This window comes from Pseudophryne corroboree (assembly GCF_028390025.1).
Source record: "Pseudophryne corroboree isolate aPseCor3 chromosome 3 unlocalized genomic scaffold, aPseCor3.hap2 SUPER_3_unloc_69, whole genome shotgun sequence".
Classification (NCBI taxonomy): domain Eukaryota; kingdom Metazoa; phylum Chordata; class Amphibia; order Anura; family Myobatrachidae; genus Pseudophryne; species Pseudophryne corroboree.
The window spans coordinates 417890-442242 of NW_026967562.1; the positions used below are offsets into that span (position 1 = coordinate 417890).

General features: G+C 46.0%; 2 protein-coding genes across 2 annotated transcripts in view; one reads left to right on the forward strand and one right to left on the reverse strand.

Annotated features, from left to right (window-relative positions):
• LOC134984596 (gastrula zinc finger protein XlCGF57.1-like) overlaps positions 1-24353 on the reverse strand; it is a gene marked incomplete at its 3' end in the record, with an annotated part of 179930 nt that overhangs the window by 73104 nt on the left and 82473 nt on the right. The gene's annotated exons all lie outside the window — the stretch shown is intronic.
• LOC134984594 (gastrula zinc finger protein XlCGF26.1-like) overlaps positions 1-24353 on the forward strand; it is a 30333-nt gene that overhangs the window by 463 nt on the left and 5517 nt on the right. Inside the window, exons 2-4 of the mRNA XM_063950143.1 lie at positions 392-559; positions 1322-1430; positions 20006-21583. Coding sequence (XP_063806213.1) covers positions 392-559; positions 1322-1430; positions 20006-21583 — 1855 coding nt within the window. The remainder of the gene's footprint in view (positions 1-391; positions 560-1321; positions 1431-20005; positions 21584-24353) is intronic.

Below are 24353 nucleotides of genomic sequence, written 5' to 3' on the forward strand. Positions count from 1 at the left end.
TTGGCAGATCTCAGGTCTCCAACATGGCCACCCCCAGCACTGGGGCCATTCTCAGCTGCAGCACTTTAGCTAACCCAGCTCCGGCCCCGACTTCCTGAGACTGAGTCACCGCCAGAGGGCTCTGCTGCAGCAACTACCCACCACAGCACCCGGCCCCCGACCTCCGGAAGCCACACACGCACCCAAGGACCCACTGAAAGCAGCTCCCAGCCGCCGCAACTAAAGTAGGCCCAGTCCCAAGTCATTGTTCCAGTGCCACTACAACAACAGGGAAAGGGTTCAAGATGGAATCCTTGTGAGCAGTGATTGCGGGTCTGGAAGAACGCGAGTTCATGGTCTTGCTTGATATAAAGGATGATCATCTCCATATCCCGTTTGGCCACCCCATCAGGCCTACCTGCGATTTGCCCTGCTGAACGATCACGACCAGTTCCAGGCGCTACCCTTCGGCCTGGCCACAGCTCCAAGGGTCTTCACAAAGGTGATGGCGGAGATGATGTTCCAGCTCCGAGTCCAGGTGATCACTATTGTCCCTTACCTAGGCGAGCTCTTGATAAAGGTGAGATCCAGAGAGATCCTATTGCTCAATATAGGCCGCACTATTCAGCTTCTGTCACATCATGGGTGGATCCTCAATGTACAGAAGTCCCTACTTCTGAGGAACATTCCCAGGAACAGGAGCCTACTCAGTGGCTGTTTCTGGATACAGTGGCTCAGAAAGTGTTCCTCCCAGAGGACAAGGCAAGGACGCTCCAGGATATGGTCCGAGTGGTTTTACGACCAGGCGCTCTAGTACGGAAGGTTCCATGCCAGAACATTTCAATTGGATCTCCTGAGGTAGTGGTCCGGTTCACATCACCGGATCATACACTACCGTTCAAAAGTTTGTGGTCACTTAGAAATTTCCTTTTTTTTTTTTTTTTTATTATTTTATTTTTATTTTATTTTTTTGAAGGAAAGGCACTTTTTTTTTCAATGAAGGTAACATTAAATTTAATCAGAAATACTCTCTATACATTGTTGATGTGGTAAATGACTATATTAGCTGGAAACGTCTGGTTTTTAATGGAATATCTACAGAGTTGTATAGAGGCACATTTCCAGCAACCATCTCTCCAGTGTTCTAATGGTACATTGTGTTTTCTAATCGCGGTAGAAGTCTAATGGATGTTTAGAAAATCCTTTAAAACCCTTGTGCAATCATGTTAGCACAGCTGAAAACGGGTTTGCTCGTTAGAGAAGCTATAGCACTGGCCTTCATTTAAGCTAGTTGAGTATCTGGAACATCACATTCGTGGGTTTGATTATACTCTCAAAATAGCAAGAAAAAGACAACTTTCATGTGAAACTCGACAGTCTATTATTGTTCTTAGAAATGAAGACTATTTCAATGCAAGAAATTGCCAAGAAACTGAACATTTCCTACAACGGTGTGTACTACTCCCTTCTGTTAGGTTCCTGGTGCTCAGAACAAGGGAGATGTTGCATAGTGAGTCCTGAGCACCAGAACGTGACGTTGAAATAAGGTGTGGTGTGGAAATAGCCCCTAGCACCCTACATCCATTGTTTTACCCGTGTGGTCAGTTCACGCCTGAGTGACTATGGTTTCTTTGGCCCACGGCAGCCGCGTTTGAAGGGCGGATTATGTCTGCCCAACTCCAATGCCCCCAGGTCTTAGTGTCAGACAAGGCGTGAACCGAGACAGGATAATAAGGGGACCTCTAACTAAAATAACAGAAAGCTAGGGGCTACTAACTACCCTAAAACTATATATATGTGCGGCACGCCGCCAAAGGAAAAGAACAACAAAGGAAATGTTGTCCACACGACGACACAATATTTTTGCGTACCGGCGGTGACAGCATAAGCAGAACCCTCTGCAAAACACCAGTCACTAAATATAACCAAAGAATACTGCGGCCTAGGCCGACGGATGCGGCAAAGCCGCTACTCACGGAACCGGTACAAATACTGGCAAACGGACAGGAACCCCCAATGTAGCCAACACAGACTCTCAGAACTGGAGGACAGGCAGAGTCCCAAACGACAGACCGGTGGACACCAAGAAGCCAGATATTCGACCAGGCACAGACAAAGCCACAGGACTCCTGGACAGGAACGCTTCATGGCAGGACACGGGATCAGACACAGGAACTGACACTCAGGAACTGACACTGGAAGCAGCTAGACAGACACTGCTAGACAGTAGCTCAGGAACTGGCAGGGACTAGCTCAGAACTCAAGAACTCTGGAACCCTGGAAATATCACCAGCGTCTGTGAATTGCACTGAGCCAGAATATAACAGAGTCTTAATTAATTATGTTGTGCAGCTGCCCTGCTGCACAACTGAGAGGTGCAATCAACAGACAGGTGAGGCTGAACACATGGGAACGAGCTGCAATTACACAGACTCACCACTGGCAGCAAACAAGAATCTTCTTAAACCAGAGCAATGGGTAATCCTGGCCTGCAAGACAACTATAAACATAAAATACGGAAAACAGGAATGAACCACTACATGTGGTTCAAAACACCTTCAGAGAACAGCACAAACAGGCTCTAACCAGAGCAGAAAGAGAAGTGGGAGGCCCTGGTCCACAACTGAGCAAGAAGACAAGTACATTAGAGTCTCTAGTTTGAGAAATAGATGCCTCACAGGTCCTCAACTGGCAGCTTCATTAAATGGTACCCGAAAAACGCCAGTGTCAACGTCTATAGTGAAGAGGCGACTCCGGGATGCTGGCCTTCTAGGAAGAGTGGCAAAAAAAACGCCAATAAAAGGTAAAGATTCATATGGGCCAAATAACACAGACATTGGACAGAGGATGATTGGAGAAAAGTGTTATGGACAGATGAATCGAAGTTTGAGGTGTTTGAATCACACAGAAGAACATTTGTGAGACGCAGAACAAGTGAAAAGATGCTGGAAGAGTGCCTGACGCCATCTGTCAAGCATGGTGGAGGTAATGTGATGGTCTGGAGCTGTTTTGGTGCTGGTAAAGTGGGAGATTTGTACAAGGTAAAGGGGAATTTGAATAAGGAAGGCTATCACTCCATTTTGCAATGCCATGCCATACCCTGTGGACAGCGCTTGATTGGAGCCAATTTCCCCCTACAACAGGACAATGACCCAAAGCACACCTCCAAATTATACAAGACCTATTTATGGAAGAAGCCGGCAACTGGTATTCTGTCTGTAACGGAGTGGCCAGCGCAGTCACCAGATCTCAACCCCACTGAGCTGTTGTGGGAGCAGCTTGACCGTATGGTACGCAAGAAGTGCCCATCAAGCCAATCCAACTTGTGGGAGGAGCTTCAGGAAGCGTGGGGGGAAATTTCTTCAGATACCTCAACAAATGAACAGCTAGAATGCCAAAGGTCTGCAATGCTGTAATTGCTGCAGAGGGAGCATTCTTTGACGAACGCAAAGTCTGAAGGAGAAAATTATTATTTCAAATAAAAATCATTATTTCTAACCCTGCCAATGTCCTGACTATATGTTCTGTTCATTGTGCAACTCAATTGATAAATAAGTGAGTTTTCATGGAAAACACGAAATTGTCTTGGTGGCCCCAAACTTTTGAACGGTGGTGTATACTGGTGCTAGGTGCCATCTTTAAAATGTATGGACCTTTCCGGCAACCGCGGCAGTGAGAGAACCCCCCCCCCGGTGTGCCGGGGAAGAGCGGAACCACTGCAGCCAGGAGATCAGCTCCTGTGGCAGCGCTGTGTGTGCCGTCGTAAGCGGAGCACTACAGAGGTGGCAAGCCGCGGCAGGCTTGCCAGAGGTGGCAAGCTGCAGGATCGTGCGCCACTCACGGGGGATCGGGATAACCGGCTCCCTATGCGGCGGGTAGTAGCGGGGGTCTGGTAGCTATGCTCCCGGCACCTCAGCACTCCAGCGAGTGATCGCGATGATTCCATAAAAAAAGTGGGTCCCAGGGACCCCTCACTTTTTTCAAAATTGGTGTCCTACCTGTCCTTTTCTGGGTTCCATCGGAATTAAGGTTCTTATTAATGATTTAAATATAAAAACTCAGCCTTGATTTGGACACTACAAAAGTGCTGCAAGGGGGAGGGAGGGGGGTGGGGTGACAGTGCTGCAAGGGGGAGGGAGGGGGTGACAGTGCTGCAAGGGGGAGGGAGGGGGTGACAGTGCTGCTGGGCTGTGTAGCTATACCGGACACTCTGCACTAGAGATGGAACTAGACAATTTGGCAGAAAGTGCATTGGTGCTCCCCCTCCCATATTGTAAAGCAAAGTCAGTGTGCGCCCATCAAAAATGTAGGGGCATCGCTTTGTGGAGAAGGGGCGTGGCCACATCATAGTATCAATTCACATTGCACCACTGCATTCCAACGGCGCGGGAACCAGACAGGCAGGGTGGTGGATACGATCATCGGGGGGAGGGGGGGTGGTGGTGGAGATCACAGGTGCGGCAGGTAAGCGCCATTAGGTGTGCTTAAATAGAGCACACAAGTGAGCTTGGTTTTGGCACTTTATACAGGCATTTTTTGCACAAGGCACTATGGCACTTTTGATGACTGTTCCCCTGATGATCGATTAAGTCTGAAAACGGCTGTTCGGGAGGTCTATTGTGTTTCCCTGTGCTTGCTAACGATGAGTATATGCTGAGCCATGTGACTTTGTTGCGGGATGGACATGTGATGCTATATATATATATAGTTAGTATGGTGAGGCACTGCAGTTGCTGGGTATGTGGAGCCTGTGTAGGACATGACAATGCTAAATTCCTTTGTCGTATAAACAACCCTTATGAAGCTAAGAACACTGTACGCGGTTTACTTAAGAAATACCGTAATGATACGCTATTTGCGTAACGATCGCTCAGCCGTAGGCGAGACGCTCAAGCGTCACGTTCGCTCACGGCCCAGTGATCACAGGACACGTTATTGGTTATGTCTAGGGGAAAGATTCGCTGTAACGTAGCATACGCTAGAGACCACGAGGAGGTCACCAGCGGTGCAGACGCTCACAACACTATACCTTGATATTAAACCTTATACCGATGAAACACACAGAATACCTTAATGTGAGTACAGGGTGTAAATGCAACCTTGTGTAACCTGACTATCTACAAAGCTGTTTGAGCGTCACCGACGCTCAAGTGAACACTTAACCCTATAGTAAATACACTGATACTGGTTTAGGTTTCCAAAGCCTATTAACTGTATTATATCTAATATACTTGTAAAAGGGGATAACAGTACATATGATACGCTACAATATAACAGAGACCTCCTAACCACAGAACTAAACAATAAATACAAAAAGACAATACTACACTGACCTAAATGCAATACAATACAATAATACTACGAAGTATTTAAGAGAAAAGAGGAGAGAGAGAGATAGAGAGAGAAAGAGAGATATTGGCTCGCAGAAAGACAATGATTATGGAGAGAACTTACGCACGAAGGGTATGATCGCCTGCGCCTCGATATCCAGCTCCCGATTATCAGCAGATAACCGTTGATGAGAGAGTGAGAGCTGGATGTGGTCGGCCTGCCTATTTATGCCCCACACACAATGCAATCTCCTGGTCCTACAATCCCATTGTCCATTGGCCGAAGGAATTCGGCCCTGTATCATAACAAAAGGTCATAGGGTGATTCATACAGGTGGGCTGTGACGATTTCCAACAGCTCAGGTGGGTGGGGAACTGGGTTTCCCGCCGCATACCTGAGTATGTGCAAATCATAGAAATGGACATAAACTTCTTATGTCCATAACTATTCGCACGAGCGATTAATACGCTCCAAACCAACACCGGAATATTGCTAATTAAATACTCTTCCGATGGGTACCAAACACTGCAGTATGATTCCTGTTAGACCCTTCGTGCGATGCAAAGAGGGATTCCTCAGCTCTGGGACATTGTACTTTAACCAAACTTACAGAAACTATCAAAGGGATCATGATCTATAAACTACATTAATTGTGAACATTTGCAACTAATGAGTCGCACGCTACGATCACATAAACTCTACCGTAAATGCGCATACTGCGCGTGCGAGTGCACGCTATTGCGAGTATGCGCTTCCACGGGAGAGCGTACGCACGCGCAGCACGGACCAGTGTGCGGTGCAAATATGGCAGTGTGCACTAAGACATTTTTCTGACTTTGACAGTCCACCCTTTGGCAGTCAATAATAACTGCCACAAAATATTTAAGGAGAAAAATGTAAGTCAGGGGTTAATTGATTTCCATGGTGGGGAAAGGAAGAAGAATGGAGTAGGTGTGAAGAGGGTATGACCTAGTGAGAAAGTAGAAGCATGTGTGTATGAGTCCATGTTTGGAGGGTCATGTATCATCGTGCCGTACGTGTGGTAAATCAAGCTTCGAGGTATTGCGAAGTATACATTTGAATTCCTTCTTATCCTGTGGTACAGGTCTGTGGATGGGCTGTCAAACTCTACCGAGCTCATTTCGGCTGTGGTTGTAACACAATGGGGATGCACATTTTAGTTGATGATACATGAATTGGGGGGGGGTATGTGGTTGCTGCTATCTGTGCCTGTATTCCCTATCGACTATGTGTGTATTTACCTGAGGGTTGCAGAGATGAAGATAAAGAACACTTACGAAAAATGCAATGATATTCTATGTCAGGTTAATGTACGTTCGTCGATTGAGGTCTTGATTGGTGTCGGTTGATTGGAGTCTTCTTCTTTGTGCTTTTGCTCATAAATCGTGAGTAAAGCAAACAACGTCCATGGATTTACAAAAAATGTTGGGCTAGCGTGATTTTAAAGTTCCTAGGGAAACTGGGGTACCCATGGCATTGTCCATCAAAATCTTGTTTATCAGGTCGTCTGCTCTTCTTCTTTCCATCTTTCCGTTGTCGGCCCCTTGGCTCATCAAATCCTTCGTTTACGTGGGTCTTTGTACCTCGGAGGAAAACATAGAAATGGGTGAAAGACGGACCGTATACTCATTACATCATTACGTCATGGTTTCTAGCATTGGGTCATAAATCAAATCCAGGTTAATTACAGTTTCCTCGCTCCTCAAGCTCATCACTTTTGTACTTTGTTTGCACCTCATTAAAGCCTGCCCGCATCTAAATATCAATCCAATAGATATAACGACACCCAAGATACATAGGAGAAACTTTCCAACATCCATTATGACTCCTTGAGCCCAGTCTCCTAAACCGGAGAACCAATTTCGCGGGTTCAACCATGACACCCAACTAGTCAGCTCATTACCTACAGCAGCAAGGGTGAGATTGTGTTTTCGACGAAATTCCCACTTTAATTGCAGAATATCGTCCATCTTTTGGTCTATGACCTCTACCGGATCCTCGGTGCTATTTGTGATATACGTGCAACACTTTATGCCGTACTGTGTTGCCAATGTAACACAATATCCGCCTGTTACTGCTGTAAGATAATTAAGAATCATCCTATGCTGAACTAGTTCTGTTTTGTAAGCTTGAAGTTCTCTTCCAGTGTATCTAAACGTGTCATCATACATTTCAGTGATATTATCTAACAAATTGGCGAGTGCGGAAATGTATCTATAATTCATCACACCTCGAGCGGTGCGAGTGAAATCTAACGCTACCAGAACCTGAATCCCGGTGGATTCATGGATAAGATCAGAGGCCGGATGCTCTAACCTTTCTGACAGTTGTCTTTTAACAAGGTGCTCGTAGTGAGTGTGAGTATAAGGAGTTTGGGCACCACGGTGTATGTCTTTCATTTTGTCATGTGTTACAGTCATCACTTCAGGCAATACTTTTCCAATATAACACAATCCTTCAGAGTTTGGGGCAAGCCACTTGTACGCCTTTCTCCCGCATATGAAATATGCATCATCGGGGAGAACATAAGGGACGGAGAAGGACATGACCATGTTACAAACCTTCCAGGTGAAATCTCCTGACCCTAATTCTTCCATCTGCCTAATGCACGTATCAGTTTGTACGATATGTGCACAGTATCCTGGTGATACCTCTCCAACTTTAGTAATCCTATTTCCTAAGGTATATCGATACCGGAATGATTTTCCTCTACTGGCTATGTGGCGTACGAGTTCTGTATCTGTAGGCATTCTATCTGCTCTGTGTGAAAAGGTCATGGTAAGGTTGCTCCATGACACTTCCCAATTTCCCGGTTTTCTGGGATTGGAGATGTTAAAACATATGAGGGACCTATCCACATGGTATTGGTGGAGCTTCAAACTAGGAGGGCTGGAGATGTTAAACCTCCGGTCCACCGGTCTCCCACCACTTAGCTCAAGTACCTCCCCTAACGTTAAAGGAAATGGTACTAGCCCTGATTTGCTGTGACCCTGAGGTACTTGAGAGCATACCCAACAATCTGTTTGGTTCAACACGTTACCCGCTAGAGAGTGATAGTCACTCAATGGATGCCGGTCCATATGGATATTAAAACTAGATTGGCATTTCTTTATGCATCCATCTTCAACCAGATTATCACAGAGCCTACAGATACAATTTTCTTCAGCTAACAATCCATCACAATTTCTTCTATCGGATCGTTTTCTGATACTCGCCTTTGCTTGTTGGCTTGGTTGATCTTGGAAAACTACGCCTCCATCATCATAATCGGAACCCATTCCAGAACCTCTTTCGACCTCTATGGTACTCTCGCCGGAACAGACTGCTCTGGTCAACATCATGGTTAACATCAAAATCCGGATCACAGTCTCTTGGGGCAAGTCCATCTTTGAGGAGGAAATAGAGAAGAATGAGAAGGGGGAAAAAGAAATTTTAAGGGAGAGGGGATGGGAAGTGGAGGAAACAATAAAAGGGAGAGGGGAGTCGACAGCTGCTTTCGGTCTTCAAGGCTCAGGTGCCGCCTCAGTCCTCCTGGAACAGACACTCTATTGATACAACCTCTACCGTCTGTTCCTTATCACGGGACTTCTCTGGATCAGCAACCTTCTTGCAGTGGGATGAATGGACCCAAGTCTCTCTCTCAGCAACCTTCAATGCTGTGGTGCTAGTCAATAAGACCTGGTATGGTCCTTCCCATCTATCAATAAGACAACCTGAGCGTAGAAAATTTCGTATCATTACATAATCCCCAGGTTCAATGTCATGACAATTACTATCTGGTAAATCAGGAATCACCAACTTCAGATTATCATTTTGATTCCTCAACTGTTTACTCATGTTAATCAAGTATTTGACAGTTACTTCATTGTTACATTTCAAATCATCCTGAGGGTTAATCATGACATGCGGTTGTCGACCAAACAGAATTTCAAAAGGAGACAGATTAAGAGGGGACCTGGGAGTGGTTCTGATGCTATACAAAACAATGGGTAAAGCTTCTGGCCACGCCAATCCTGTCTCTGCCATTACTTTACTCAATTTATTTTTAATAGTGCTGTTCACTCTTTCGACCTTCGCACTCGCCTGTGGACGGTACGGAGTGTGCAGCTTGCTATCAATTCCCATCAACTTACACATTCCTTGAAAGACATCACCTGTAAAATGGGTACCCCTATCACTTTCAATGATTCTAGGGATACCATATCTACATACAAATTCCTGCACAATTTTCTTAGCTGTAAACATAGCGGTATTTGTAGCTGCTGGAAAAGCCTCGACCCAATTCGAGAAAACATCTATACAAACAAGTACATATTTCAAATTTCTACATGGGGGTAATTGAATGAAGTCAATTTGTATTACTTGGAAAGGGCCGCCGGCAGGTGGGATATGGGATGGTTCTGTTGGTATTGCTTTTCCAATATTCTTTCTCAGACAGGTAAGGCATGACATTGCTCTTTTACTAGCATGAGAGGAGAATCCTGGGGCGCACCAGTATGCTCTTACCAATTTGCACATCCCCTCCTTGCCTAGATGAGTCAGCCCGTGAGCTGCTTCAGCCAGACACGGAAGGTATGCCCTGGGGGCCACTGGTTTACCATGTCCATCCGTCCAGAGCCCTGAGGACTCCTGGCCATATCCCTTTGCCTTCCAGACTGCCTTCTCCTGAGTGGAACACAAATTCTGCATCTCACACAACTTCCGTGTGTTGATGGTATTAAATACCATCAGTTGTGTGGTGTCTGTCCGTATGGGGGTAGCAGCTGCAAGCTTTGCAGCTTCGTCTGCTCGGCTGTTACCAAGGGATACTGGGTCTTGACTATATGTGTGTGCTTTACATTTGATAACAGCCACTCTGTCGGGTTTCTGTATCGCTGTTAGAAGCCTTTTTATGTGAGCAGCATGCGCTATCGGTGTACCAGCTGCCGTCATGAAATTTCTGAGACGCCATAGCGCTCCGAAATCATGTACTACCCCGAACGCGTATCTAGAATCGGTGTAGATATTGGCAGACTTACCCTTAGCCAATTCACATGCTCTGGTTAGGGCGACCAGTTCAGCAACCTGGGCTGAGTGAGGTGGGCCTAGCGGTTCCGCTTCTATGGTGTCTTGGTCATCTACGACTGCGTATCCAGTACACAAGTCTCCCGAGTCTGACTGTCTGTGACAACTACCGTCCGTGTAGAACGTGAGTTCTGCATCTTCTAGTGGATTGTCACTGATGTCAGGCCTTGCGGTAAAATTTTGGGTCAAATATTCCATACAATCATGTGTATCTTCCTTTGCATTAAATCCTCCTTCCCCATCACTCTCACCTCCCACCCTTTGTGCCTGTCCAGGCACACCTGGGAGAAATGTTGCAGGGTTTAATGCGCTGCATCTCCTTATGGTGATGTTTACTGGGGCCATTAATGCCAATTCCCATCTCGTAAACCTTGCTGATGAGACATGTCTGGTTTGGGCAGAATTTAATAAGGCCGATACCGCATGTGGTGTATGGATTGTGAGGTTGTGGCCTAGCACGACATCTTCGCTTTTCGTCACTAGCAATGCTATCGCCGCAACGCTACGCAAGCATGTGGGGAGGGATCGCGCTACCGTGTCTAGCTGAGCGCTGTAGTATGCAATTGGCCTGCTGGCATCACCATGTTTTTGTGTTAGTACACCTGCTGCGCACCCAGCACTTTCTGTTCCATATAGTTCAAAGGGTTTCCCATAGTCTGGCATACCTAGTGCTGGTGCCTGCGTTAGGCACTGTTTGAGTCTCTCAAATGCTGTTTCGGATTCGTCTGTATGCGAAATCCGATCAGGTTTGTTTGAAGAGACCATTTCCTGCAAAGGTAGCGCCAATATGGAAAACCCTGGGATCCAATTACGGCAATACCCACACATTCCTAAAAACGTCCTGATCTGTTGCTGGGTTTGTGGCAGTGTCATGTCTCTAATGGCTTGGATTCTATCAGCGGTCAGGTGTCTCAGTCCTTGTGTTAGACAGTGTCCCAAGTATTTTACCTTAGCTTGGCATAATTGCAACTTGTCTTTGGAGACCTTGTGACCTGTGTCTGAAAGATGAAACAGGAGCTGTTTCGTATCCTTCAGGGAAGCCTCCAATGAATCAGAACACAGTAGTAGATCATCCACGTACTGTATCAACACTGATCCACTTTCCGGTTGGAAAGACTGTAAACAATCATGCAAAGCCTGAGAAAATATACTTGGACTATCTATGAAACCTTGGGGTAACCGAGTCCACGTGTATTGGACTCCTCTGTATGTGAATGCAAACAAATATTGGCTGTCAGGGTGTAGAGGTACCGAAAAGAAAGCGGAGCAGAGGTCAATAACAGTGAAAAATTTGGCAGTGGGAGGAATTTGCATTAGGATGACAGCTGGATTTGGCACTACGGGGAACTGACTCTCAACTATTTTGTTAATCCCCCTTAGATCCTGCACTAGCCTGTAACCCCTCCCCCCACTCTTTTTAACAGGGAAGATGGGACTATTTGCTGTGCTGGACGTTCTTACTAGAATGCCCTGTTGTAGCAAGCGCTCTATTACCGGGAAAACTCCTAACTCCACCTCTGGCTTCAGAGGATACTGTGGGATTTTTGGAGCTATCCTACCATCTTTTACTTGCACTACTACTGGAGCTACGTTTGCCATTAATCCAGTGTCCTGTCCATCTTTTGTCCAAAGCGACTCTGGTATCTGAGATGTCATCTCTTCTACTTGGGATGGATTCCTATTTGTCATAATGGAATGTGACATTAATTTTGATGGGGAGTCTAACATGTCTCGTACTTCCTGAGCGTGATTCTCAGGGATGTCCAAGAATACACCTTCAGGAGTACAATAAATGACGCAACCCATTTTACATAGTAAGTCTCTTCCCAGGAGATTGGTCGGTGCCGATGCAGCCAGCAAAAAGGAATGCTTGGTATGCAAAGGCCCTATTGTAATCTCGGCTGGTTTGCTAACAGGGTAGTGCTGGACTACTCCTGTTACTCCTATGGCTGGAACTGTCCTACCAGTGGTTCTCATGCCCACTGTCGAATTGATCACTGACTTGGCCGCCCCTGTGTCTACAAGAAAGTTTAAAGTTTTACCGGCTACATTGATTGCAATCTCTGGTTCGCTTCCAAGACTGGCAATCAATTTAACTGGTTGCAGATTACAGGTATGGCCACACCCCTATTGGGTATGCTGACCTCCCTGAATCCCATTGGCAGCAACTATTTGTGAGGGAGTTAGCTGGGAACTGCCAGAGGCATGCCAATCTCTGTTTGGGGGATATCTTTTTGTTTCCCCTGTATGTGGCTCAAAACTCCGCCTCTGTGGACCCTGCTCCCAATGTCGTGTGTGGTGTTGTTGTCTAGGGGGTTGAAAAGATCTTTGTACATTTCTTACTCTACAGTCTCGTGCAAAATGTCCCGGTTTGTTACAAGAATAACATGTTATCATACTTGCCTTACCCACAGGATTCGGTGGTACATACGCAGGCTGCCTTGTGGTCAGCGCCTGTATACTTACGGACATCAACTTATCACTTTGCGCCTCCCTGTGCCTAGTGATATTTCTGTCGTGATCAATAGCAGCTTCTCTCAATGTGGATACTGACAGACCTCGCCAGCATGGTTGTGTGGTCTGTACCCTAGCTTTTAATGTTTCTTTCAAACCATCCATCAGTACAGATACTGCTACTTCTCGATGGTTTGGGTTGGTCTTTATGTCTTCTATACCAGTGTACTTTGCCATTTCTAATAGTGCCCGGTGAAAATATTCTGTTGCCGTTTCGGACTCCTTTTGCTTAATGGAAAATATTTTATTCCATTTAACAACGGCAGGGAAATACTCTTTTAGCTGTAAATTTATCCTTTTTACATTATCCTTGTTGTACACGTCTGTAAGCGGTACATCTTTATCCAATGCACAATCAGCTAAAAACTGAGTTGCATCAACATTGGAAGGTAAACAAGCTCTTAGCAGTATTTGCCAATCCTTGTTGTTGGGTTCTACCGTGTTACCTAAATCCCTGATGTATTTTTGGCTAGCAACTAAATCCTTCCTGGGGTCAGGAAATTCAGACACTATTGTTCTTAATTCCATTCTGGAAAATGGAGTGTACATGGCAATGTTCCTTATGGGAGTGGCTCCAGACACATCTGTTTTTCCATTGGGAACTGCTATTACCCTTACAGGAGCAATTCTAACAGCCTCTTCCTGTGTAGATTCTACAGCTTGTTGTGGTACAATTGTTTCAGTGTAGTGCATGGTGCCGTACTTACCCGTTGACACGACCTCACCTATCCCTCCGCTAGGGGCTTTCACTAATCTCGTGGGTGTCGCTGTGCCTACTGTGGTCTCTGCTATGGTGGCTGCAAGAGAGAGAGCTGAAATTGTTGCTGAATCGTCTTCTTGATCACACTCCTGAGGAAGGTTCAAAACAGGGTACATCTTGCACGGGTTAATACTTGCATGAGTTATTTGGTTAACATCATTAACATTTACAGTGTTACTAAGAGTTTGTGTTTTACTACCCAGTGCGTTTCTCTCCGCAATCAACTTCTCTCCTGCAATGTATGGTGGAGGAGGAGCTGTGGCAATCAACTTCCTGACTGCCCCAGATCCCGCCGCCAGAGCCAAACCTCTCTGTATCTCACCTTCCTGGTGCCATAACTGTAAATAATCATGATGCTGAATTCGTCTCTTTGCTGATTTTACGAGACATATCCTCCTCCTTAAATTTTGTAACACCTCTGGACTGAAGCTACCTATTCTTGGGAACTTGTCCCTGTCTTGTACAGTCATTCTCTCCCATTCATCACATAAAGATTCGGTGTGAATTCCATATTTTTCACACATTACATATCGTGCCGACCCAACTGGTCGGTTCACAGAATCAACCTGAACCAGGGTTGATCGCCCCCTACCTGAGCAACTGGCCCCCATAGTCTGTAGGTGTTGCTTAGTCCTCCTTGGATTTTCTGTATCAAGGTTTTCAGCAAGCCTTTTCAGACAACCAAATTACTCCACAGTAGGCCGGCGGTGGCGGTTTACCGAGTACCCCACTCACTCCTCGCCCACGTTGGCCTATGCCGCAATCACTGTAAACCAGAGCTGTGGTACCCAACCCAGGGCCCCTGTGAACCTTTACTTACTGGAACATATGAGGGTTACCCGCAGGACACTTACTCTTTCCAGTAAAGGTGGGGTTGTTAGATAGTTCCTGAGTGACCAGCGAACTTCCCTTCCAAAAATAAAAAATTACACAAATCACGTCAGAATGTACAAATAGCGTTTGTGACCACTTTACTCTAATGGTATTTAGGTCAGATTACTAACTACTGCACACAATTACGTGCGGTCCAATCGTTCAGTACACGAGCACTACTTGTCATGTACTGAAAGATCAATGGAATCGATGTTTCCGGCTGCGATTCCTTCAACCAGAGCTTGTATGGCCTATATGGGTTCTGCACCAACACCCCAGGCGTTGTGCCACTGGACTTTTATAGCGGACCTTTTACCTTACGACCTCCTGGTCTTGTTCCTTATGACCTCCTGGTCTTGTTACCTTATGGTCCGCTATACTCTAATGCTCAAATATTATTTAACCAGAGATGCCTCCCTGGCCACCGTATATGTCACTTACACGTATGTTCCTTGACGAGTACCCGACTTTCCTTTTGGTTCCACCTTAAAGTTATATAAACTTTTGTATACAAAACACACTCACTCAACACATGTACACTTTGTTTCTATATCTATTTCTGCGCAGAAATTGTCTTCAGGCCAAGAGTGTTACCAATTAGGAGCAGGATCTGTTAAACTAAATTTCAGATTTTCCAAAAATAGATTTGCGTTATTTACCGCGTCGCGTTATTTACCGCTGTGCGTTACTTATCGCTTTTGCGCTAATTATCGCTTTGCGCTAATTCAACTTTTCGTGACTTGGGCTACGTGGGCGTAACCAGACGCTACGTTGCGTAATGAACGCTGCGTGCGTCTGCCTTTTGGATTGCGTACGCTAGTCTTTGTTAGCGACACGTGTACGCAATGCAAAGGATCCACCGTAACACAATATATTTTTATCAATGTAAATGATCCCTGATCATCTACCGCAATCCACACTGACTGCCTTGTATCTCAGACAAACCGTGTGTTTGTTCTATACTTTAACTATTACCTCTACTTATTAAATAACAGCAAATCTCCTTTTAGCACTTTCTATCAACTATAAAATTTGGCAAACAGGAATAGTGATATACGAAAAATGAAATAGAAATGCAGATATATGCGTGCGTACGCAAGACAAAAGAAAAATAAACAGTTTCAAAAAGACACAAGCGTTTTGTTCTTACTTCCGGTTACCGGATTCCTTCAGCACTCTTTACCTAAGCGAAGCAGACGCTTATCCCGCCAGCACTATGAGACAACCTCCCACCCTTTGCTGGAGGGATAATGTCTGCTGATCTACCTAGTGCAGATGTGAAAAGGACCGGATGAGCCCGCAATTGACAATGCTAAATTCCTTTGTCGTATAAACAACCCTTATGAAGCTAAGAACACTGTACGCGGTTTACTTAAGAAATACCGTAATGATACGCTATTTGCGTAACGATCGCTCAGCCGTAGGCGAGACGCTCAAGCGTCACGTTCGCTCACGGCCCAGTGATCACAGGACACGTTATTGGTTATGTCTAGGGGAAAGATTCGCTGTAACGTAGCATACGCTAGAGACCACGAGGAGGTCACCAGCGGTGCAGACGCTCACAACACTATACCTTGATATTAAACCTTATACCGATGAAACACACAGAATACCTTAATGTGAGTACAGGGTGTAAATGCAACCTTGTGTAACCTGACTATCTACAAAGCTGTTTGAGCGTCACCGACGCTCAAGTGAACACTTAACCCTATAGTAAATACACTGATACTGGTTTAGGTTTCCAAAGCCTATTAACTGTATTATATCTAATATACTTGTAAAAGGGGATAACAGTACATATGATACGCTACAATATAACAGAGACCTCCTAACCACAGAACTAAACAATAAATACAAAAAGACAATACTACACTGACCTAAATGCAATACAATACAATAATACTACGAAGTATTTAAGAGAAAAGAGGAGAGAGAGAGAGATAGAGAGAGAAAGAGAGATATTGGCTCGCAGAAAGACAATGATTATGGAGAGAACTTACGCACGAAGGGTATGATCGCCTGCGCCTCGATATCCAGCTCCCGATTATCAGCAGATAACCGTTGATGAGAGAGTGAGAGCTGGATGTGGTCGGCCTGCCTATTTATGCCCCACACACAATGCAATCTCCTGGTCCTACAATCCCATTGTCCATTGGCCGAAGGAATTCGGCCCTGTATCATAACAAAAGGTCATAGGGTGATTCATACAGGTGGGCTGTGACGATTTCCAACAGCTCAGGTGGGTGGGGAACTGGGTTTCCCGCCGCATACCTGAGTATGTGCAAATCATAGAAATGGACATAAACTTCTTATGTCCATAACTATTCGCACGAGCGATTAATACGCTCCAAACCAACACCGGAATATTGCTAATTAAATACTCTTCCGATGGGTACCAAACACTGCAGTATGATTCCTGTTAGACCCTTCGTGCGATGCAAAGAGGGATTCCTCAGCTCTGGGACATTGTACTTTAACCAAACTTACAGAAACTATCAAAGGGATCATGATCTATAAACTACATTAATTGTGAACATTTGCAACTAATGAGTCGCACGCTACGATCACATAAACTCTACCGTAAATGCGCATACTGCGCGTGCGAGTGCACGCTATTGCGAGTATGCGCTTCCACGGGAGAGCGTACGCACGCGCAGCACGGACCAGTGTGCGGTGCAAATATGGCAGTGTGCACTAAGACATTTTTCTGACTTTGACAGACACAGGCTCAGTGTATATTTAAGCAACAATGTGTATAGTGTATTTGAATTGTATTTAAAGTGAAATGCACTTGGTTGTGTGTTCCAGGAGGGGGGAATCCATAACTGTGTAGGCCAGGCATGTCCAAACTGCTGCCCTCCAGCTGTTGAGAAACTACACATCCCAGCATGCCATGACACAGCTTTAGAATTCTCTAACAGCAAAACTGTGTCAGGGCATGCTGGGATATGTAGTTTCACAGCAGCTGGAGGGCAGCAGTTTGGACATGCCTGGTGTAGGCTGTTGGATTCCCCCAGTACTTTCCCCCCAAAATGGAATGCCTTCCTCTCTAGCCTCCCACATGGAAGTATCATGGGGAGAAAGAGGAGCAGCTCAGCTTTAAAACAAGCTGAGTGGTTTTCTGGAGCTCCATAGGGATCACCGTCGGTGGGCAGGAAACCCTGACCGGGGTTCTAGGCTGCCCATCTCTGGAGCCCAATTTTAGGCTGGAGATGGTGGGCTGGGTACCCGGGCAGATTCCTGGAAGTAGTTTAGATGGGAAAACTTCCCCCAGCCTAGACTGAGCGTCACCAGGGCGGATACTAACCCTCCAGGATGGGACGGTCAAAGGAGAGTGACTACTCCCCACCGTCTATAGAGGACAATGGTAGCTGTGCATGTGGCCAAGGCATGCACATCACATGGATAAACAATGGTTGAGAATAGCATGGTGGACTTACCCCCTGTGGTATGTATATTAGAGTAAGATAAAAAGAGGAGGCCTATGAGCATCCAGAGGTATTATACCATTTTCTCTCTGCTGTAAACATCTTGCTGTAGTCTTGTTGCCCCTAGCAATAGGGAAGTCTTTTTTAAGACTGGGTGAATAAACATCTGCCTCAAGACGACAGCTTCATCTTGTGATCTGCAGAGCTATGCCAAACATAGTTCTGTTTTCTGGCTGTCCAGGGTGCACTCAGCGTCTCCAAGCTCCGCCTCCCGCCAGCTACCGTGCAGAGTCCTAGTCCAGCCACTAGTGATTCGTCAACACCACACAGGTGTGGTAAGGCAGCGTGTCGATGCATAAAGAGCAGTACCATGGTTCCAGACTCCATGGCAACAAGGAGTCTAGTGGTAACAGTGTAGTACCCGCCCACTGCGCAGTGGGTGGTGTCAGTAGTAGGCGGTTACTGACAGTAAGTGGGAATCCCCTAATTGGCCAGATCCCCTGTGGCCTAAACATCCATTCTATGACTGGGGCGGGACGCGATGCAGGGCGAGGGCTTTTGTGCAGAACCGTCCGGTCCCAGAAATTGCTGGCATAACGGTGGGATAATCCTAGGTGGCTTTTCGGTCACCTGATTGGAGAAGCCAAGTTAATATAGGAGTAACTGCAGCGCAGGAGAAAGCACAAGATGGTGGATTTCAGCGGAATGTCTAAGGACGATCTGTAGATCGTGTATCAGGAGAAGGGTGTGGATATCCCTTTCAACGCATCCAGAAGCATCATGAGGGCGGCACTTGTGAGCTTGGAGATGTCCCTCTGGGCGGAGGTAGAGTGCTAAGGGCGTTGGCATTGAAGATGGTGGCCTACCAGTGGACATTCGTACAGAACCGGTGAGCCCCACAAGCCCCACCCTCTCTCCTAGCAGCAGCTATGTTTCATACCTAGCAGGGTCAGAGGTCCAACGTCTCCGGGGTAGGGGGTTCGACACGGATATCTTAGCAGATCGGCTAGTGGAATTTGGAGAAAGAGCAAGAGTGCTTGATCATCACCTCACTTTCCAATACACTGCCGGGCTCCGGTGACTGTGCGCAGCCCGTTCTGCCCCCAGCAGTAGCGGAAGAGCCAGTGCTCCCACCTGAGGCAAAGCGCCTCCAAGTCAGGTCTCCGGAGCGTGCAGGAAAGACTGGGCACACGTAGCCCCAGAATACAGCCCGTGGCTTCAGCTGCGTCACTAGGCTGCAGCAGTGAACGATGCCCAGACTGAGCCGAGTGAGCGGCTTTAGGGCAGGAGGAGTGGGGGACTTGGTAGATTGGGTCTTGGTCCCAGCGGCGGCTGAGAGCTATTAGGTAGGGTAGATAAGAAACCACTTAGTGAGGAGAGCTCCAGAAAGCACGTCTGGATAGTCCACGCCCCTCTTATTTATTATTTTATATAATAACAGGGGTGACAGGTGTGGTACATCCCTGCAAAGGCAGATCCAATCTCTTTCTCATCAGACTCTGCTGTCTTCCCTGCACTCTCACTCAGATGTTCACTGCTGCCAGTAGCACACGTATGAGAAGCAGAAGTATGGCGGCAGCTGTATAGATCCTGATATGTAATTCTCTGTATCATACTTACCGTACACACATCATCCTTATTACTATTGAGAGTAGAGGTACAGTAAGACACTGATGATGGGGGTGTAACAATGGATTATAACCTAGCAGATGATGATTGCAGTGTATTATATGGTGTATTGCATGTAAAATACCTTGTTCCACACCTACTCTGCTGTAGCAATATACCTTATATAAGGGTGAGTAACACATGTACAGGTTTACCAGCGTATGAGCACACATAAAGGAATGCTACCTTACCAATGCTTCCAGGAGTAACGTTAGGAGACATTATTATAAAGCCTTCATTAAATGTTATGTTTTAATACACACATTTACTATTAAGTGTCCCAGAATGTAATTTTATCCTATTGTTTACAAGATTAATATTGTTACAGAAAATGTCACATTCCCATAATGTATTTTATTTCCAGCAGATGGACACACAAGCAGGAATATCTCAGAAGGACATCTAATGTTATCCCCGGATTGTGACATAAAAGATAATGACAGTAGACAGGATTCTCCAGGAGATAACCGCATTACCCCAATTATACATCCAGCTCTATCAGCTGGTCCCTCTGATCCTGGGAAATGTTCTCCTGATCACTCTGATATTGGTGCATCTGTTACAGCTCTGACAGTAAATACAGAGTGTCCCTGTTCTATAGATGCCAAATGTTTTACACAGAACACAAAGCTTATTACCCATCAGGCAGCTAAGGCAGGTGAGAGGCCACTGATATGTTCTGACTGTGGGAAATGTTTTACCTGCAAATCACAACTTGTTTCACATCAGTGCAGACACAAAGGTCAGAAGCCATTTCCATGTTCTGAGTGTGGGAAATGTTTTACAGAGAAATCACATCTTGTTACACATCAGAGACGTCACACAGGTGAGAACCTATTACCATGTTCTGAGTGTGGGAAATGTTTTACACTGAAATCACATCTTGTTACACATCAGCGAAATCACACTGGTGAAAAGCCATTTCCATGTTCTGAGTGCGGGAAATGTTTCACCCGGAAATCACAACTTGTTAAACATCAGCGAAGTCACACAGGTGAGACTCCATTTCCATGTTCTGAGTGTGGGAAATGTTTTACATACAAATCACTTCTTGTAATACATAAGAGAATACATACAGGTGAGAAACCATATTCCTGTTCTGAGTGTGGGAAATGTTTTACATACAAATCAACTCTTAATGCACATAAGAGAAGTCACACAGGTACATCACCATTTCCATGTTCTGAGTGTGGGAAATATTTTGCACAGAAATCACAACTTGCTAGACATCAAAGAATTCACACAGGTGAGAGGCCATTTCCATGTTCTGACTGTGGAAAATGTTTTGTACAGAAATCAGTTCTTGTTGCACATCAGAGAAGTCACACAGGTGAGAAACCATTTCCATGTCTTGAGTGTGGGAAATGTTTTGCACACAAATCAGATCTTGTTAGTCATAACAGAAGTCACACAGCTGAGAAGCCATTTCCATGTCATAAGTGTGGGAAATGTTTTACACACAAATCAGATCTGGTTAGTCATAACAAAAGTCACACAGGTGAGAAGGCATTTTCTTGCTCTGAGTGTGGGAAATGTTTTGCCCGGAAATCAGAACTTGTTAGACATCAGCGAAGTCACACAGGTGAGAAGCCATTTTCTTGCTCTGAGTGTGGGAAATGTTTTGCCCAGAAATCAGAACTTGTTAGACATCAGCGAAGTCACACAGGTGAGAAGCCATTTCCATGTTCTGAGTGTGGGAAATGTTTTGCACACAAATCAGATCTTGTTAGACATCAGCAAAGTCACACAGGTGAGAAGCCATTTTTTTGCTCTGAGTGTGGGAAATGTTTTACACAGAAATCACATCTTGTTATACATCACAGAAGTCACACAGGTGAGAAGCCATTTCCATGTTCTGAGTGTGGGAAATGTTTTGCAGACAACTCAGCTCTCGTTATACATCACAGAAATCACACAGGTGAGAAGCCATTTTTTTGCTCTGAGTGTGGGAAATGTTTTACACAGAAATCACAACTTGTTACACACCAGAGAAGACACACAGGTGAGAAGCCATTTTAATCTTCTGGAGTATACTTATCATTGCCATGTGTTGTTCTTCAAGGTTCTTATCATCTCTCCTATACTTTTTGCAATACACGTTACCACAGTGTGAAATAATCAGGTGTCATGCCCTCATCTACCACTGCTATGCAGATGACCTGTCTTTTGCTCTGGGTACTGAGAACCCAGTACCAATCCTAAATGTCTAGCTGAGCTCCAGGTGTGGGTGATGCCAGTTCGCTGTGACTCAGTCCTGGTGAAACAGGTCCTTATGATAGAAGCTCACCAACAAAGGGCAGGGCTACAGCTCAGCTTTGCTACCAGCCAGACTTACGCTTGGGGGTTCAGAATTACAAAATGCTGATCATGTGCAGAATATTAGTGTCCTGGATGGTGGAGTGACACCATTAGACATCCGGTATCAGCCAGAATCAGATCCTCATATGTGGACCATAGCCAGACTCCAGCACTTAATTCCCTCAGAAGATCTACCTGATGTCGTACATGCACTTGTATCATCTCATATAGACTACTGCAATGTCCTCTACCTGGGTCTCCCAGCAAAATAATTGCACCACTTGTAGCTTGTACAGAATGCAGCAGCCAGGCTGTTACCTAACTAGCCCGTTCCTGCCACATAACACCCATTCTCTGGTCCCTGCACCGGCTGCCTGTAAGATGGTGACTGGGCCTAATTCAGGTTGGATCGCAGTGTGTGATCCAAATTGAATTATTCTGATAAAGTTGCGGGCGCATCCACTGCACCCATCCTGTGCATGCGCCTGCATTTTCTGCGGAGGGGCCACAGAAAATGTGATTGCCTGTCAGGCAGAGGCGGTCACGAGGGTTGGTGGGCAATGCTCCATTTCCACGGAGATGCGAATCGGTGCGGGGGCAGTGTAGCGCGAACAGAGGGCAAAGGCGGACAAACGGACATCATCATGGTGGCTTTGTGACATGCAGCCGCTGTATTCGAGAAGAATGCGTCGGGCCTCATGCGGGCGAAACTGAGCTGCAGCAGGAGGCTTCACTAACTTCTACGATGAAGCAGAAATTGTGAGGCAATCGCATTTTCTGCTTCATCAGGGGGGAGGCGGCGGTCAGCATGCTGGGTGGCTTTGCGCTGCGATGGGCGGCCCCTAGCGCGCTAGGAAAAGGATTGCTAATTCTGCTAATTAGCAGCATCTGCTATCCTTACTGAATTAGACCCGCTATTAAATAATTTACTGACTCCCAGCCTTGCATGACCACGGTACCAGAAGCAGCTTCTGCCTCCGTACTGCCCAAGCTTCTTCCATCTGTTGATGAAGGACTGTTAGCAGTACCATAGATTCCCAAGCAGTGCTTAGATGTCGGGGAGACAGGGTGGGTGGCAGTAGTGCAGTAGCGGGGGCTGCTGTAGGCAGTATCTATGTGGGTAAACGTCCCCAAGCAGCGCTGAGGTGTCAGAGCAGGGAGACAGGGTGGGTGGTAGTGGAGTCATGGGGTGGATGGCAGTAGTGGGGGGAGACAAGGGGTGAATGGCAGTAGTGGGGGTAGACACGGGGTGGATGGCAGTAGTGGGGGGAGACGGTAGGTGTCAGTGGTGGGGGAGACACGGGGTGGATGGCAGTAGGGGGGAGACAGGATGGGTGGCAGTAGGTAGGGAGACAAGGTGGGTAGCAGTAGTGGGGTGAGACAGTGTGGGTGGCAGTGGTGGGGGAGACACAGGGTGGATGGCAGTACTGGGGGGAGACAAGGTGGGTAGCAGTAGTGGGGGGGAGACAGGACAGTGGCAGTAGTGGGTGGTAGACAGGGCAGGTGGCTGCAGTGTAGTACTAGGGGCTGCTGGAGACAGTAAAGAGGTGTATTGGTCCCACACAGAACCAGTTGATAATTAGACTTAATGATGATCATGCTTCCTTATTTCTAGTTAATCCCTTATATGTGTTACTGTTATTTGCTGTGTCAGCCTCTTTGTGTTCTGTGTAATAATCCTGAAAGTAGTGCTGCTACCGATCTCATATTTGTAGTAACTTGGAAAAGATGAGATATGAGGTGCACTCTAGAAGCTTATAGGGGGTTAATCAGAGATGAACACAGATGTGACATCACGCAGCCCCCCCAGAAAGTCGTCCCACCCTGCCCGCGTTCACCCCTCAGGGATGCGACCACAATGTGTGTGTCTGTGTGGCCGCTGTGCATGTGCATTTTGCCACCACCGGGTAAACTGCTGCGGGCCACTATTGCGGCTGGGTCTGAATGACCCCCATAGGCTGTTGTGCAGAGTAAAGTATTTTTTAAGTTTAAAATATAGACAAAAATATATGTATTAAAGATATGAAATAAAGTTGTTTAAAAGCAAAATATTTCCAGTTTAATTTTGGCTATATCTGATTTTGACAGCTCATTTGAATAGTTGGATGATATTACGGGGGAAGGGGGGGGGGTCTCTGTGTAATTAAATAGTTTTATCATTTGTTGGTTTTAAATAAATTATGTCTATTCAAATGTTCTGTTGTTTTTTTAACTTTGTGATAAACTGTTTTTAAAATAAACCGATGGACGATAAGTCAGTTGTGCAGTTTCCTCAATGTTACGCTACGTGTAGCGCCACTTAGCGTACCTTTTGAGTGTTGTGACGCTCTCGTATTACCTTGGTGAATATATGTGTGCTCCAGCAATATAACATACTTAGACCTTAGTATAGTGTCGGAAGTGTCCCTGACGCTTCG